The sequence below is a fragment of the Geotrypetes seraphini genome, chromosome 7 (assembly GCF_902459505.1).
Source record: "Geotrypetes seraphini chromosome 7, aGeoSer1.1, whole genome shotgun sequence".
Lineage (NCBI taxonomy): Eukaryota > Metazoa > Chordata > Amphibia > Gymnophiona > Dermophiidae > Geotrypetes > Geotrypetes seraphini.
In genome coordinates this window covers 175282790-175295810 of record NC_047090.1, presented here as the reverse complement: position 1 = coordinate 175295810, position 13021 = coordinate 175282790, and the positions used below count along the sequence as shown (strand labels likewise).

The window sequence follows — 13021 nt, the reverse complement described above, 5'->3', positions numbered from 1 at the left end:
TGTCTCTAATAATCTGTTAACCATTTATGGTAATTCATAAAAGTGCATCTGGCTGCCCCTATGTTTTTTACTGCCAAGTCTATAGAGGAATCCTTCAAGAGATTTGGCCAAAGCGGCTGTGTCTGGGAATGCATTTGGACTGTTTTCAGTAAGACGTATGTTTTCTTGTGTAAATAATGTCCTGGAAAATTGAGCGCCTTGAATAAAACAATAAACAGCCCCTTCAGCCTACACTATGAAGGACAAAGAACTTCATACCCTGCTTTCTTTAAATAAACTTTACTTTCAAACTAACATGCTTACAAAATGAGATCAGGTTTGAACCAATTAAAAGCCCCATTTCCAGGTTCACTCAAGACTTTAGTTAATGCCATTTTTTTAAAACAATGTTTCTGCCTTCTATCATTTGAGAGTTGTAAATTTTGCAGCATGTGAAAGCTGTGCCCACAATAGTAACAAGTGTTTTTCTCCATCCTACCTGGAGTAAAAACTTAACTGCACCACAATAGATTGGACCACACTTGAAGTTTGCTTACAGGTTGTTTATAAGGCTAGAAAATGTGGATGAAAGGAGAGGAAACCAATCATACAAAAATGGATGATTGAAACACCTGGAAAAACTGGGCCTGACCAGCTTTCTCATTTAAATTTTTACAAAATATAGGTGGGAATATAGGTTTGAAATGAACTCTTATCTTTCCTGAGGGTTTGGGAGGGGGGAAGGGTATGTTTGGGGTTCTGATAACAGTTTCTGAATGTTTATAAATGTTCAATATATGGATAGGACATATTTGTTATAAGGTATTTGTTATAAATCCTGAGAACTAATGGATAATTTGATTGATAATATGGGGTGGGGGGAAGGATATTACTTTGTTTAAGTCATGTAAGGATATTAAGTATTGTTTAACGTGTAAATGTCAAATTTACTGTTTTCACTTATTGAAAGTGTCAAAATGAATAAAGAATTTTAGTAAATAAATAAATTTGGACAAATGCAAAGTGATGCATATTGGGAAGAATAACCTGAATCACATTTACTCGATGCTAGGGTCCACCTTGGGAGTTAGCGCCCAAGAAAAGGATCTGGGTGTCATCGTAGACAATACGATGAAACCTTCCGCCCAATGTGTGGCTGCAGCCAAAAAAGCAAACAGGATGCTAGGAATTATTTAAAAAGGGATGGTTTAATAAGACTAAGGATGTTATAATGCCCCTGTATCGCTCCATGGTGTGACCTCATCTGGAGTACTGAGTTCAATTCAGGTCTCCTTATCTCAAGAAAAATATAGCGGCACTAGAAAAGGTTCAAAGAAAAGCGACCAAGATGATAAAGAGGATGGAACTCCTCTCATATGCGGAAAGACTAAAAAGGTTAGGGCTCTTCTGCTTGGAAAAGAGACGGCTGAGGGGAGATATGATTGAAGTCTACAAAATCCTGAGTGGAGTAGAACGGGTACAAGTGGATCGATTTTTCACTCTGTCAAAAATTACACTTGATGAAGTTACAGGGAAATACTTTTAAAACCAATAGGAGAAAATATTTTTTCACTCAGAGAAGTTAAGCTCTGGAATGTGTTGCTCGAGGTAGTGGTTAAGAGTTGACAGTGTAGCTAGTTTTAAAAAGGTTTAGACATTTTCCTGGAGGAAAAGTCCATAGTCTGTTATTGAGACACTGCTTGCCCTGGATCAGTAGCATGGAATATTGCTACTCCTTGGGTTTTGGCCACCGTGAGAACAGGCTACTGGGCTTGATGGTCTGATTGGTCTGACCCAATAAGGTTATTCTTATGTTCTTATCCCTTTGCACATTTGCATTTAAAAATAAAAAAATAAGAAAAATACTAGGGCATTGATGTAAACTGCTCCAGATTGCTAAAAATCACACCAAAAATGGGCCATTGGAACAAAATGCAAAAATTTTAAAAAATAGCGATTTTAGGGTTTTAGAGGAGGGGGACCCAAGCACTAACCCCAGAAAGCACTAAAACTCCAAATTTTAGGAACCCTCCACCCCCCCACCCCCATTTTCCTCTTAGGGAATAATGGGAGTACTCACTGTGACTTCAGGTGCCTGTTTGTCTGAATCAGCCTGGGTGCAGGGAAAGGAATTCTGCCTTAGAAACTGCTCAGACCTCAACCGTTGAAGAAAATCTTCCGGGTGCCGAATGGACCATGGTCACAGACTCCCACCCCCAGGATACCTCTTGCAGCAACGAGGGTAATAATAATAATAACTTTATTTTTATACACCGACATACCACAAACAGTTCTAAGCGATTTACAAGGGAAGAGACTGAATACAGACAGCGACATTATAGAGAACTTTCAAATTTACATTGGCTTGTTAAGTTTAGTCAGGTTTATCTGGAAGTATATTGGGAGTACATCAGGTTGAGGTGGGGTCAGAGAAATTTGTCAGAGAGATAGATTTTTATTGATTTTCTGAACGTTTGGTACAAGAGTGCGTTTGAGATGAAGTTGGTTAAACATTTATTCCATTTGCCTGCTTGGAAAGATAGTGTTCTGTCGAGGTATCTCTTGTAGGTGCAGCCCTTTAGGGATGGAAAAGCAAACAAGTAGGTACTGCGTGTGTTAGCTGTGCTTGGGAATTCAAATTGGTGGAACAGATAGGCTGGGGATGAGCCTGTCATGGTTTTAAAGCAAAGGCAAGCAAACTTAAAAAAGACCCTTGCTTTCACAGGCAGCCAGTGTAGTTTTCTGTAATATGGGCTTACATGGTCTGATTTCTTGAGGCCATAAATGAGATAGACTGCAGCATTTTGGACGACTCCCAGTTATTTGATGGTTTTTTTGAGGGATCCTAAGTATATAATGTTGCAGTAGTCTAAGATACTTAAGATCAGGGATTGAACCAGCAGTCGAAAGGAGAAGAAATCGAAGTATTGTTTAATGGTGCGAAGTTTCCATGGGTGAGAAAGCATTTTTTGACTTGAGCATTAGTATGATCTTCAAATGTCAGGATTCAGTCCAGGGTGACGCCAAGGATTTTGGTTGTGGGATTAATTGGGTAGTCTGCTCCGTTTAGTCTCAAGGAGGTGTTCACGATCTTGTTATTGGGACTTGCCAAGAAAATCTTGTTTTTTTCGGGATTTAGTTTTAGTTTGGAGTGCATAGTCCAATGTTCAACCTTGGTAAGGACAGATGAGATGAGTTGATCTGTCTCTTGGGTCAGTGAGGTTATGGGAATAATAATTGTTATATCATCTGCGTATATGTACGATTTCAGTTTTAAATCGGATAACATTTCCCAGTGATGCCATGTAGATATTGAAGAGTGAGGGGGAGAGTGGGGAGCTCTGTGGTACTCCACAGGGATTGGACCAAGCTTGAGAATAGGTTCCTTCGCTGTAGACCTGGTAAGTATGTTTTTTTAGGAAACCCGTGAACCAATTTAGCACCTGTCTGGAAATGCCAATGGAATCAAGGCACCTAAGCAGGAGGTCATGATCGACAAAGTCGAAGGCACTGCTCAAATCGAACTGCAGTACCAGTGCACTTTTTCCCTGGGAAAACAGATGGAAAAGATAGTCAGTCATAGAGGCCAAAACTGTTTTGGTGCTGTAATTTGTTCGGAAGCCAGATTGAGAATCATGTAGGATGTTGAACTTCTCTAAGTATTTTGTGAGGTTGATGTTAAACAGACCTTCCATTAATTTAAGAAAGAATGGTATGTTGGCAATGGGTCTGTAGTTGGCCGTCAAAGGAAATGGACTCCTTTGGGTTTTTGATAATAGGAGTCACGAGGATATGCCCGAGATCCTCCAAGAATTTATCGGTATGCATGCATGAAGAGATCCTGCTGAAAAGTTCAGTCTTGAAGGAGATAGGAGCTGTTTTCATAATGGTTGGTGGGCAGTTGTCCAATAGGCAATTGGATTTTACATATTTTGAGTAAAGCTTGAGGAAGTGGCTCCAGTCTGGGTTTTCAAAGTGGTTCCAGATCATGTCAACAGCTGTACCTTCTTTGTCTAAGGCAGTAAGCGTGTTAGATAAATCTATGTTTGAGCTTGTACGGGACGATCTCAATTTGTGGATTTTTGTAGCGAAAAAGTCAGCTAAGATCGCAGCGGGGGGTGGGAAAGTCTGTATTGGGGCGCTTGTGGGATTCAATATCAAACAAAGAATTGACTATTTTGAAAAGTTTGTGACTGTTTAAAGTAGGAGAATTAATTTTTTGTGAGTAGTGTTTGCTACGCTTTTCTTTGATCATTATTTTGCATTCTTTAACCTTTAGTCGCCAAGTAAGTCTATCCTCATCTTTCCCTGATTTGCACCATGTTCTTTCCAACTTGCGTAATTCTCGCTTTAAGGCCATTAAGCCGGTGTCGTACCAGCTGTCTGATGAACGTTGTCTTTTTTTGCGTTTTTTCAGAGGGGCTATGTCATTTACGATCTGATCACTAAAGTTTTTCCATCCTAAAATGAAGTTAGGGTCAAACGTTGGGTTGGAGATTAAGCTATAGTGTGTCCAAAATTCTACTGGGTTCAGCTGTCCTATTGTGCAAATAGTTTTCTCTTTGAAGTTGTTCCTTGGTTTTGTTTTAAGTTGTCTTTTAATCTAGCATAGTTCAAAGTTGCATAAGAGATGGTCCAACCAGGGAGTATTGGACCAGATTTAATCTTTGAGACTTATACTGGGGGTCGTAGGGGCATTAGAAAGGAATGTGATCAGATCTAGGTAGTGACCTTTCTGGTGGGTTTTAGTCGGGGGTGGTTTGGAGAACCCTAATGATGTGAGGAAGGAAAGTAAGTCAGTTACGTTGGAATTATCTGCCCGTTCAAGGTGTAAATTAACATCCCCAGTTATAAAGTTGTAGGCACTGGCTGTTGAGTCTGTAAGGAGGAATTCATAGAATTCCTCTTTTGTTGGGGGGAATGTAAAATATTGTGAGGATCAAGTTGTCTTTGCAATCTTCTTTAGATTTTTACAGGTGAGGATTTCCAGGTCAATAGTCAGTTTGGAGTCTAATACTTGGAACTTTAAGTGGTCTCGGAGAATTATTGATAAACCTTTTTTTGAGGTTCTTGATAAAGAGATAATTTTGTAGTCTGAAGGTAGTAAGTCACCTATGACGATATCCTGATCAGAGATTAATCATGTTTCGGTTAGAAGTAGAATATTCAGGTGGGTTTCTTCCAGCCAGTCTTTGACCAATTGTGCCTTATTCCTGACTGAACGGATGTTCAGGTAAGCTCCAGATAGTTTGTGGTGGTCTAGAGCACTGTTCTTCAACTGCCGGTCCGCAGGAAATTTCTGCCGGTCCGTGCAGGGCCGGCAAGATTAAGGTGACTGTTTTCAGACCTCCTGTCCCGTTGTCTCCACACACAGCTTCAGGAATGTGTCCCGAAGCTGTGCTCAGGGACAACTGGACAGGCGATCATTTCCTGTTGCGCAAAAAAAAAAAAAAAAAAGCCTCCCTCCTTCCTTTCCCCTGGTCCTCTGCTCTTACCGCCCTGCTGTTTCTGCTAAAGCTGACAGGAAGTCTTCTTTCCGACATCAATTCTGATGTCGGAGAGGACATTCTGGGCCAGCCAATCGCTGCCTGGCTGGCCCAGAACGTCTTCTCCGACGTCAGAATTGATGTCGGAAAGAAGACTTCCTGTTGGCTTTAGCAGCAGCAGCAGGGCGGTAAGAGCAGGGGAAAGGAAGGAGGGCGGGTTTTTTTTTTTTTGCATGGCAGGGAGGGAAGGAGGTAGGCAGGCAAGCAGGCTGGCTTTGGCCAGGGAGGGAGGGAGAGAGGTAGAGAGGCAGGCTAGCTTCGGGGATGGGACAAAGTGTGGAAGGCAGTGAAAAGGACATAGGAAGGAGGCACTGGGGGCACTAAAGACAGGAGGGGGCACTAAAGACAGGAAGGGGCACTAAGGACATAGGAAGGAGGCACTGGGGGCACTAAAGACATGGGAAGGAGGCACTGGGGGCACTAAAGACATGGGAAGGAGGCACTGGGGGCACTAGGGACATGGGAATGAGGCACTGGGGACACTAAGGACATGGGAAGGAAGCACTGGGGGCACTAAAGACAGGAAGGGGCACTAAGGACATGGGAAGGAGGCACTGGGGGCACTAAAGCCATGGGAAGGAGGCACCGGGGGCAATAAGGACATAGGAAGGAAAGAGGGAGGGAATAGAAAGGGACAATTCTTGGGCCTGAGTGCAGAAAGAAAGAAATGAAAGAAAGAATACACAGACAGAAGGAAACGCAACCAGAGACTCATGAAATCACCAGACAGCAAAGGTAGGAAAAATGATTTTATTTTCAATTTAGTGATCAAAACGTGTCAGTTTTGAGAATTTATATCTGCTGTCTATATTTTGCACTATATTTGTCTATTTTTCTATAGTTACTGAGGTGACCGAGCTTGCGAAGATGGGGCGGAAATGGGGTTTTAAAATTTTAGTCCTAGTAGTTTGCCGGTCCACAAAATAATTATTTTATTTCTGCCGGTCCACGGGTGTAAAAAGGTTGAAAAACACCGGTCTAGATGAACCAACGGCTCTGAGTATTGTAGGTTTTTTAGGAGACGTTGTCTTTTTGTGTTGGTCTTAAGGGACGGCGGGAAGAGTTAACCACCGTGACTGGAAAGGGTCCTGTTTCCGTGCAGTCATGAAGGTGGCGAGAGGGGTGAAAAGATTTTTCAGATCTGGTGATTCTATCCCATGTAAAGTGAGTTTGAATTGATTCGAATGCTAAGCCTCTTGATATCAGACTTCTCGTACCTAGTAAGTAGAGGACCAGTAAGGCTAGGATCTTTCCTGCGATATTGGCCATGGTGGCTCTGAGATTAAGGTTGGGGGGGGGGGGGGGGTAGATCCTGAGAGTAATAAGAGAGTATTAAGAAAGTAAAACAAACAAACAAAAACAAAAAAAAAGCAGGAGCCCTGGGCCCTTTGAGGGGCTGCATATAAGCAGGCCGGCTCCGGGGAGAAGGGGGGGCCGAAGATGGAAGTATGAAATGTAGAAATTACGCAGCTGGCTTCCTGATACCCCTAGGGTTCTTATTCAGGGGCTGCACAGCCTGCGCTCCAGCATCTGATGAAATCAGCAGGAGAGCTGCTTCCAGGAGGACAGATCCTGAGATCCTGAAGGGACCCAAAGCAGGCTGGCTCTGCAGGTACTCTGAGAGATTAGCCTGGGAATTAAAGGGGATCTCTTGAGCACCGAAGCCATGAAGAACTTCAGAAATCCATTAAAAAAGAAAAACGGAACAGAGTAAAACACACCTTCTGATTTAGTTTAAAGGAATAACTGAGGAGGGTGCTGTGCTCCATAGCAAAAGGGGAGGAGTTTTCAAGTTTTTAAAGGAATATCCTTCAGCAGTTCGCTGGAAATGAGAATCAACAGTTCAAGTATCCACAACAGAACCTTTTATTTGTACCGTGGATGTCAACATGACAAACAAAAATAACTACAAAGCATTCAAAACACAGCAATAAACAAATAGCTCAAAAAAAAAATCATAAGAACATAACAAGTTGCCTCCGCTGAGGCAGACCAGAGGTCCATCTCGCCCAGCGGTCCGCTCCCGCGGCAGCCCATCAGGCCCATTGCCTGAGCAGTGGTCCCAGAATATCCCTATAACCTACCTCTACTCCTATCTGTACCCCTCAATTCCTTTATCCTCTAGGAACCTATCCAAACCTTCTTTGAAGCCTTGTAACGTGCTCCGGCCTATCACAGCCTCCGGAAGCGCGTTCCATGTATCCACCACCCTCTGCAAAACATATATGCTACATATGAAGAAAGGGATGAACCGCAATTAATTTGTGCATTCAGTGGTGAAACTGGGCAGTGTTCACCACACAAGAACATTTTTTGTGCGTTATTTCAAATTGTCTAAGATCAAGTTCCCCATACATATACAGTACTCCCCCGAAATTCGCAGGGGTTCCGTTCCAGGATCCCCACAAATTTTGAAAAACCGCAAATACGGTTAAAAGGCAGGAAAGGGCAGCTGGGGTGCCAACGGGTGCAAAATCGCTCAAAGCAGGAGAGGGCAGCTGGGGCACTCGAGGCAGGAGAGGACAGCTGGGACGCCAGCAGGTGCAAAATCACTCAGGGTATGCTTCGATCGCCTCTTCCTGTTATTAAAGTCAGGCTACACCAATCAGGAGCTGCTTTGACACACAGCTCCTGATTGGTGTAGCCTGAATTTAGTACAGGAAGAGGCGGTCGGAGAATACCGCGAATTAGTGAGTCCGCGATTCGTGAAATCGCAGGGGAACACTGTACTGCAACATGCAAAGTTAGAAGCACTTTAGGTGGACTACAAATACACTGTTTGGGAAGAAAGGGATTACTTTCACTTACTGGATTACAAGATTTTGCATACTATTACTCAATCGCAAACAACAAAGAGGAGCTGAAATTGTTGGATTGTGCTATCCTTCAAGTCTGAGGATCCCTTTCTTCATATACAGTATAATATATATGTTTTACAATAGCAAGCTATAGTTTTAAAAAACATGACAAGTAAGATGGGAGCTACTTATTCACCTGATATCAGATGAGGATAAATACTTGCACTTTAGTTCCAGAATAAAAAAATTATATATTACATGGTCCAAGCCACATTTCTAAACAATTCTATTCAATCACAAACACTATCACTTTCAACATTTCCAGACATTTTTACCTTCTTTTTTCAGTGTTTCGATTTGCTCCTCTTTGATATCCAACTGTTCAGTCAGTCTGGAAGCAGAATCTAGAGCTGTGTTAGCTTCTTCTAAGCTTTCCTGTAAGGGCACAGAAGCACATTTTATCATACACACTATCAGTCTGCTTAAGATATCACATTATCTATTATTTTTTACTTCAAAAGAGAAAACATAAAATCTTGCAGGAACTGGTGTCTGAAAACTAGCACATTTGCAAACACTATGAAGAAGGGCCTTTTTCTGATGGTTGAAAAGCTTAAAATGATTATCTAAACTAGCAAGGAGGTTTACTCTATTTTCCCTATAGATTTTAAGCAAAATCGAGGGGTTCTGAGGCAGTCAGAGGCTTTAGAAAAAAAAAAAAAATTGTATAAAATCCAAGATGTCTACCAGTGAATTCGTGCCAAAAAACCATACTCGCTGTGCAATGTGGTACCTGCCTGCCTCAGCTCAGAAGTGCATCTGGACTAAATGGAGAAGAACTCTGTCTTACAAGTTTGCTCTATGAGCTTGGTCTTCGGGCTGCCAGTTGGAGTGATGTCTAACTGAACTTCAACCTCCAGAAACTCTCTCGCCAAGACGTTCAGAAAAGAAATAAAAACCACACTTTTCAAGAAATTCCTGAAGCAGCAATAACACCACGACCTCTTAGTAACTCTAAAACTGACATTTGATCTACCCATTACTGCACTAATAATAACAAAAGAATCTCCACTATGACCACCTATTAACTCTCTTACAAACCACCCCACCCTCAACAACCCGCTAAATGTTCATAAGATCTACAACTTACCTCTCTAGCTAATCATTGTAACTCTGTTTTTTTAAATTAACCTTTTGTAATCCGCCTTGAACCGCAAGGTAATGGCGGAATAGAAATCCCTAATGTAATGTAATGTAATGTAATGTAATGTAATGTAGGGTGTGGGGGAGGGCTATGCAGCCAGCCCGGTATTAATCCTGGCCAAGCATTCATGCTCCTGATAAATCAGGGATGCAAGCAGCTACTCAGGGGATGGCCCCCGAGCTCAAAAAATATTACAGCAGGCTGGGTAGACATGTGTACCCAATGGCTGATCCTGTTAGCAGTGGACTTCCGCTGTGCAAGTCTGCATTTTCTCCCAGGCAGAGGTCCTAACAAGAGGAAACCTCTGGGCACCGAGCTTCAAACTTAAAACAACAGGAAAAAGCCCGAAAATAATAAAACCACAGAACAGATCAAAACACATCTGAGCAACTTGCTTGCAGAAGAAAAACTAAGGGGGCAGGAGCAAGCCTACTGGGAAGAAGGTGGAGTTGAAAGATGAGTGATATCATTCTGCAAACAATTTCTGCGTTTAGATGCATAACTCCAGCATTCAGGACTACTAGACACATTGCACTAACAAGATGCTTTAACTGCAGCTAGTTCTTGTCTGCGTTGTTGATCTCTTCCCTCACAGAAGAGAGTTGCAGACAGATGGGGCAAGCCTTAAATGACTAAATGATTGTCCTTAGGACAAATGAGCCACAATGGATACAAGCCATGGAGATTGGTTAATATGAGTTAACAGGAGTCAGCAAAATCAGTTCCTAAATGGGTTACCTATATAGAAAGAGCAGCCATAGGGATGTGTGGGTGCAGAGGAAGGAGGGAAGGAATAAAATTGTAGTAATCTGAATTTCTATAAACAATGAACCTTATATTAAGACAGACAGTAATGAGATGATAGCTATCCAGAAAAGCAATTCAAAAGTTTCTGTATTAAGAGGGAGAAAGAAAGCTTCTTTGTTTGTTTTTTTATATGATTTAAAAGCAGAAAAATACTCAATATCTTAAAAAAAATACTGGTCCCAGCAGAAACCCTGGGGGCTCTTGTCTGGGGTTTTTTTTTAACCTTGTAACCAGTTTCTATATAAGAGGGCATTGCCTCCTATCCCACAGCTTTTTAACTTTATCAAGTCTCTTCCTCATAGGGTACTCAACTATTTTTGAACATCCAGATATACTAGATCAGGGGTGCCCAACACATCGATCGTGATCGACAGGTCGCTCGCTCAGGCGACCCCAGTCGATCGCAGAGCGGGTTCCCTTCTCTTTTTTCCCCTCCTGACTGGCCTGCTCCTGAATTCTGCTGCTGCCTCCGCTGCTCAACATTAAAAAAAAAAAAAAAACGGCTTGGAGAATTTATGCTCCGGGGGCTAACGTGCGCTTGTACTGGCTTCCCTTCTCTTTCCTCTGAAACCGGAAGTTATGTCAGGAGGGGGGGAGAGAAGGGAAGCTGGCACGCACATGTTAGAGCCCCATTCGCGCGCTAAAGCGGGAGACTGGTCAGTGAAGCTTGCGATTTGCTCTTCTTGCTGCCAGGTCCTGCCTACTTTCTGTTTCCTCAAAGGCAGGACCAGGCAGCATTTCTCCCAATAGGTCGATCTTGGGCCGATCAGCCTTTCTCTCCCCGACGTCAATTCTGCCTCGGAGAGGAAGTTCTGGCCAGCGTAACTTCCTCTCCGAAGGCAAAATTGACGTCGGGGAGAGGAATGCTGGTGCGCCCGAAGCAAGGAGAGCTTGGCCGGCGGCGGGCGGCTTTGGGGGCCTGTTATCCGGCGGCAGTGGCAGTGGCTTGGGGGAGGGCAGGGAGGGAGACAGAAGGAAAGAAGAGAAACAGAAAAAAAGAAAGGGGCATGAAGAGAGAAAGAAAGAGAGGGCAGGGAGAGAAGAAGAAAACGTTTGGGGTGGGGAATGAAGTCAGGAGGAGAGGAAGCATACAGGCTAAAAGAGAAGGGAAGAAAGATTGGATGCACAGTCAGAAGAAGAAAGTGCAACCAGAGACTCATGAAATCACCAGACAAGGTAGGAAAAAGGATTTTATTTTAAATTTAGTGATCAAAATGTGTCTGAATTTATATCTGCTGTCTATATTTTACAATATGGTCCCCTTTTACTAAACCGCAATAGAGGTTTTTAGCGCAGGGAGCCTATGAGTGTCGAGAGCAGCGCTGGGCATTCAGCGCAGCTCCCTGCGCTAAAAACTGTTATCGTGGTTTAGTAAAAAGGGAGGGGGGTGGGTATTTGTCTATTTTTGTATGGTTATTACTGAGGTGACAGTGCATAGAGTCATCTGCTTTGACCTCTTTGAAAAAACCCCGGAATAGGAATGATAATTGACAATTCTATGCGTACAGTATTTTTTTAAATTTTATTGTTGGTAGATCATTTTGACTTGGTCATTTTAAAAGTAGCTCGCAAGCCCCAAAAGTGTGGGCACCCCTGTACTAGATCAACTGGCTCATGGTTATACACACGTTTATTCATGCCTTCAAAACATGCAGTAAATTAGTGAGGCAAGTCTACCCTCAGTCAAATTCATGATAACTATCTTAGAAAATGTACTTTCAGGTCAGAGGATACAAAGACTAAAATCTGTCTCTGTGCAGTGGAATGAAATAAAGTACGAGATAAATGGAGGGTAAATAGTTGGAAGAGATTTCATAAGACTGACAAAATGCATGAAGTAATTCTAAGTTTCTCTCAGCCTACCTGTAATGAAATAACCCTGTTTTCAAACATTTCTGCCTTTCGCTTCAATTCTGCATTCTGTTTTTGATGTTTCTCCAATTCTGCTGAATACATGGCTTTCTCCTCTAAAACACAGAGTCACAGAACAAGACATGATATTAGCTTGTTAAACAGTGCAACAGTCTCATTTATGTACATAGTAATGCGAGATGTAGAGATAAAAACTTAACTAGGAAAATCTAGTGAGCAATAAGCAGTATGTGTGAAAATGAGTGCATTTGCCTAGAGTCAGGGCAGCTGCGCATAATGTCACCCTTTCCATTTTTACAGCTGAGAAACAGATATTATGAAGACAGACATCTAAAACAGGGGTTTTCGACCTTTTATCCTTCAGGACATCTTCATATGTGACACACTGCAGTCATTCAGCTAGCGGCTCTGCACCGAACAGGAGTGCCAGAAGATTGCTCCTGCTCGGTTCACCACTGGACCACCAGGGAATTGAAAGGTACATGGTGGAGGTGAGAGGAAGATAAAAATTGTCACAGTTGGCCGGGACATGAGGCAGGAGAGATCCCTCCTGTCTCAGTCCACCACTGGACCACCAGGTCTTATAGCAGGCCCGGTGGAGGACTGCAAGGCATCGGGAGGGAGAGAGAGGTTACAGGGCAGGGAGAGGGAGCAGGGTGCAGAGCCTGGCAGGGCAGGAAGGGAATGGGGTTGGATGCAAAGCCTGAGGAGTGCACTTGAATATTAAACTCCCTGGCTTATATTCGACTTAATCCTTTTCCTCCTTTTTTGTGGTGGAGGGCTACCTTGGCTTATAGTTGGGTCGGCTTATATTC

At 42.8% G+C, this 13021-nt stretch overlaps 1 protein-coding gene across 2 annotated transcripts in view; it reads right to left on the bottom strand.

Annotated features, from left to right (window-relative positions):
- TRIP11 (thyroid hormone receptor interactor 11) overlaps positions 1–13021 on the bottom strand; it is a 153623-nt gene that overhangs the window by 51511 nt on the left and 89091 nt on the right. For both annotated transcript variants that reach the window (XM_033951325.1, XM_033951326.1), the window contains exons 15-16: positions 12198–12301; positions 8659–8758 (exon numbers count right to left, since the gene is read on the bottom strand). In XM_033951325.1, the coding sequence (XP_033807216.1) occupies positions 8659–8758; positions 12198–12301 (204 nt within the window). The remainder of the gene's footprint in view (positions 1–8658; positions 8759–12197; positions 12302–13021) is intronic.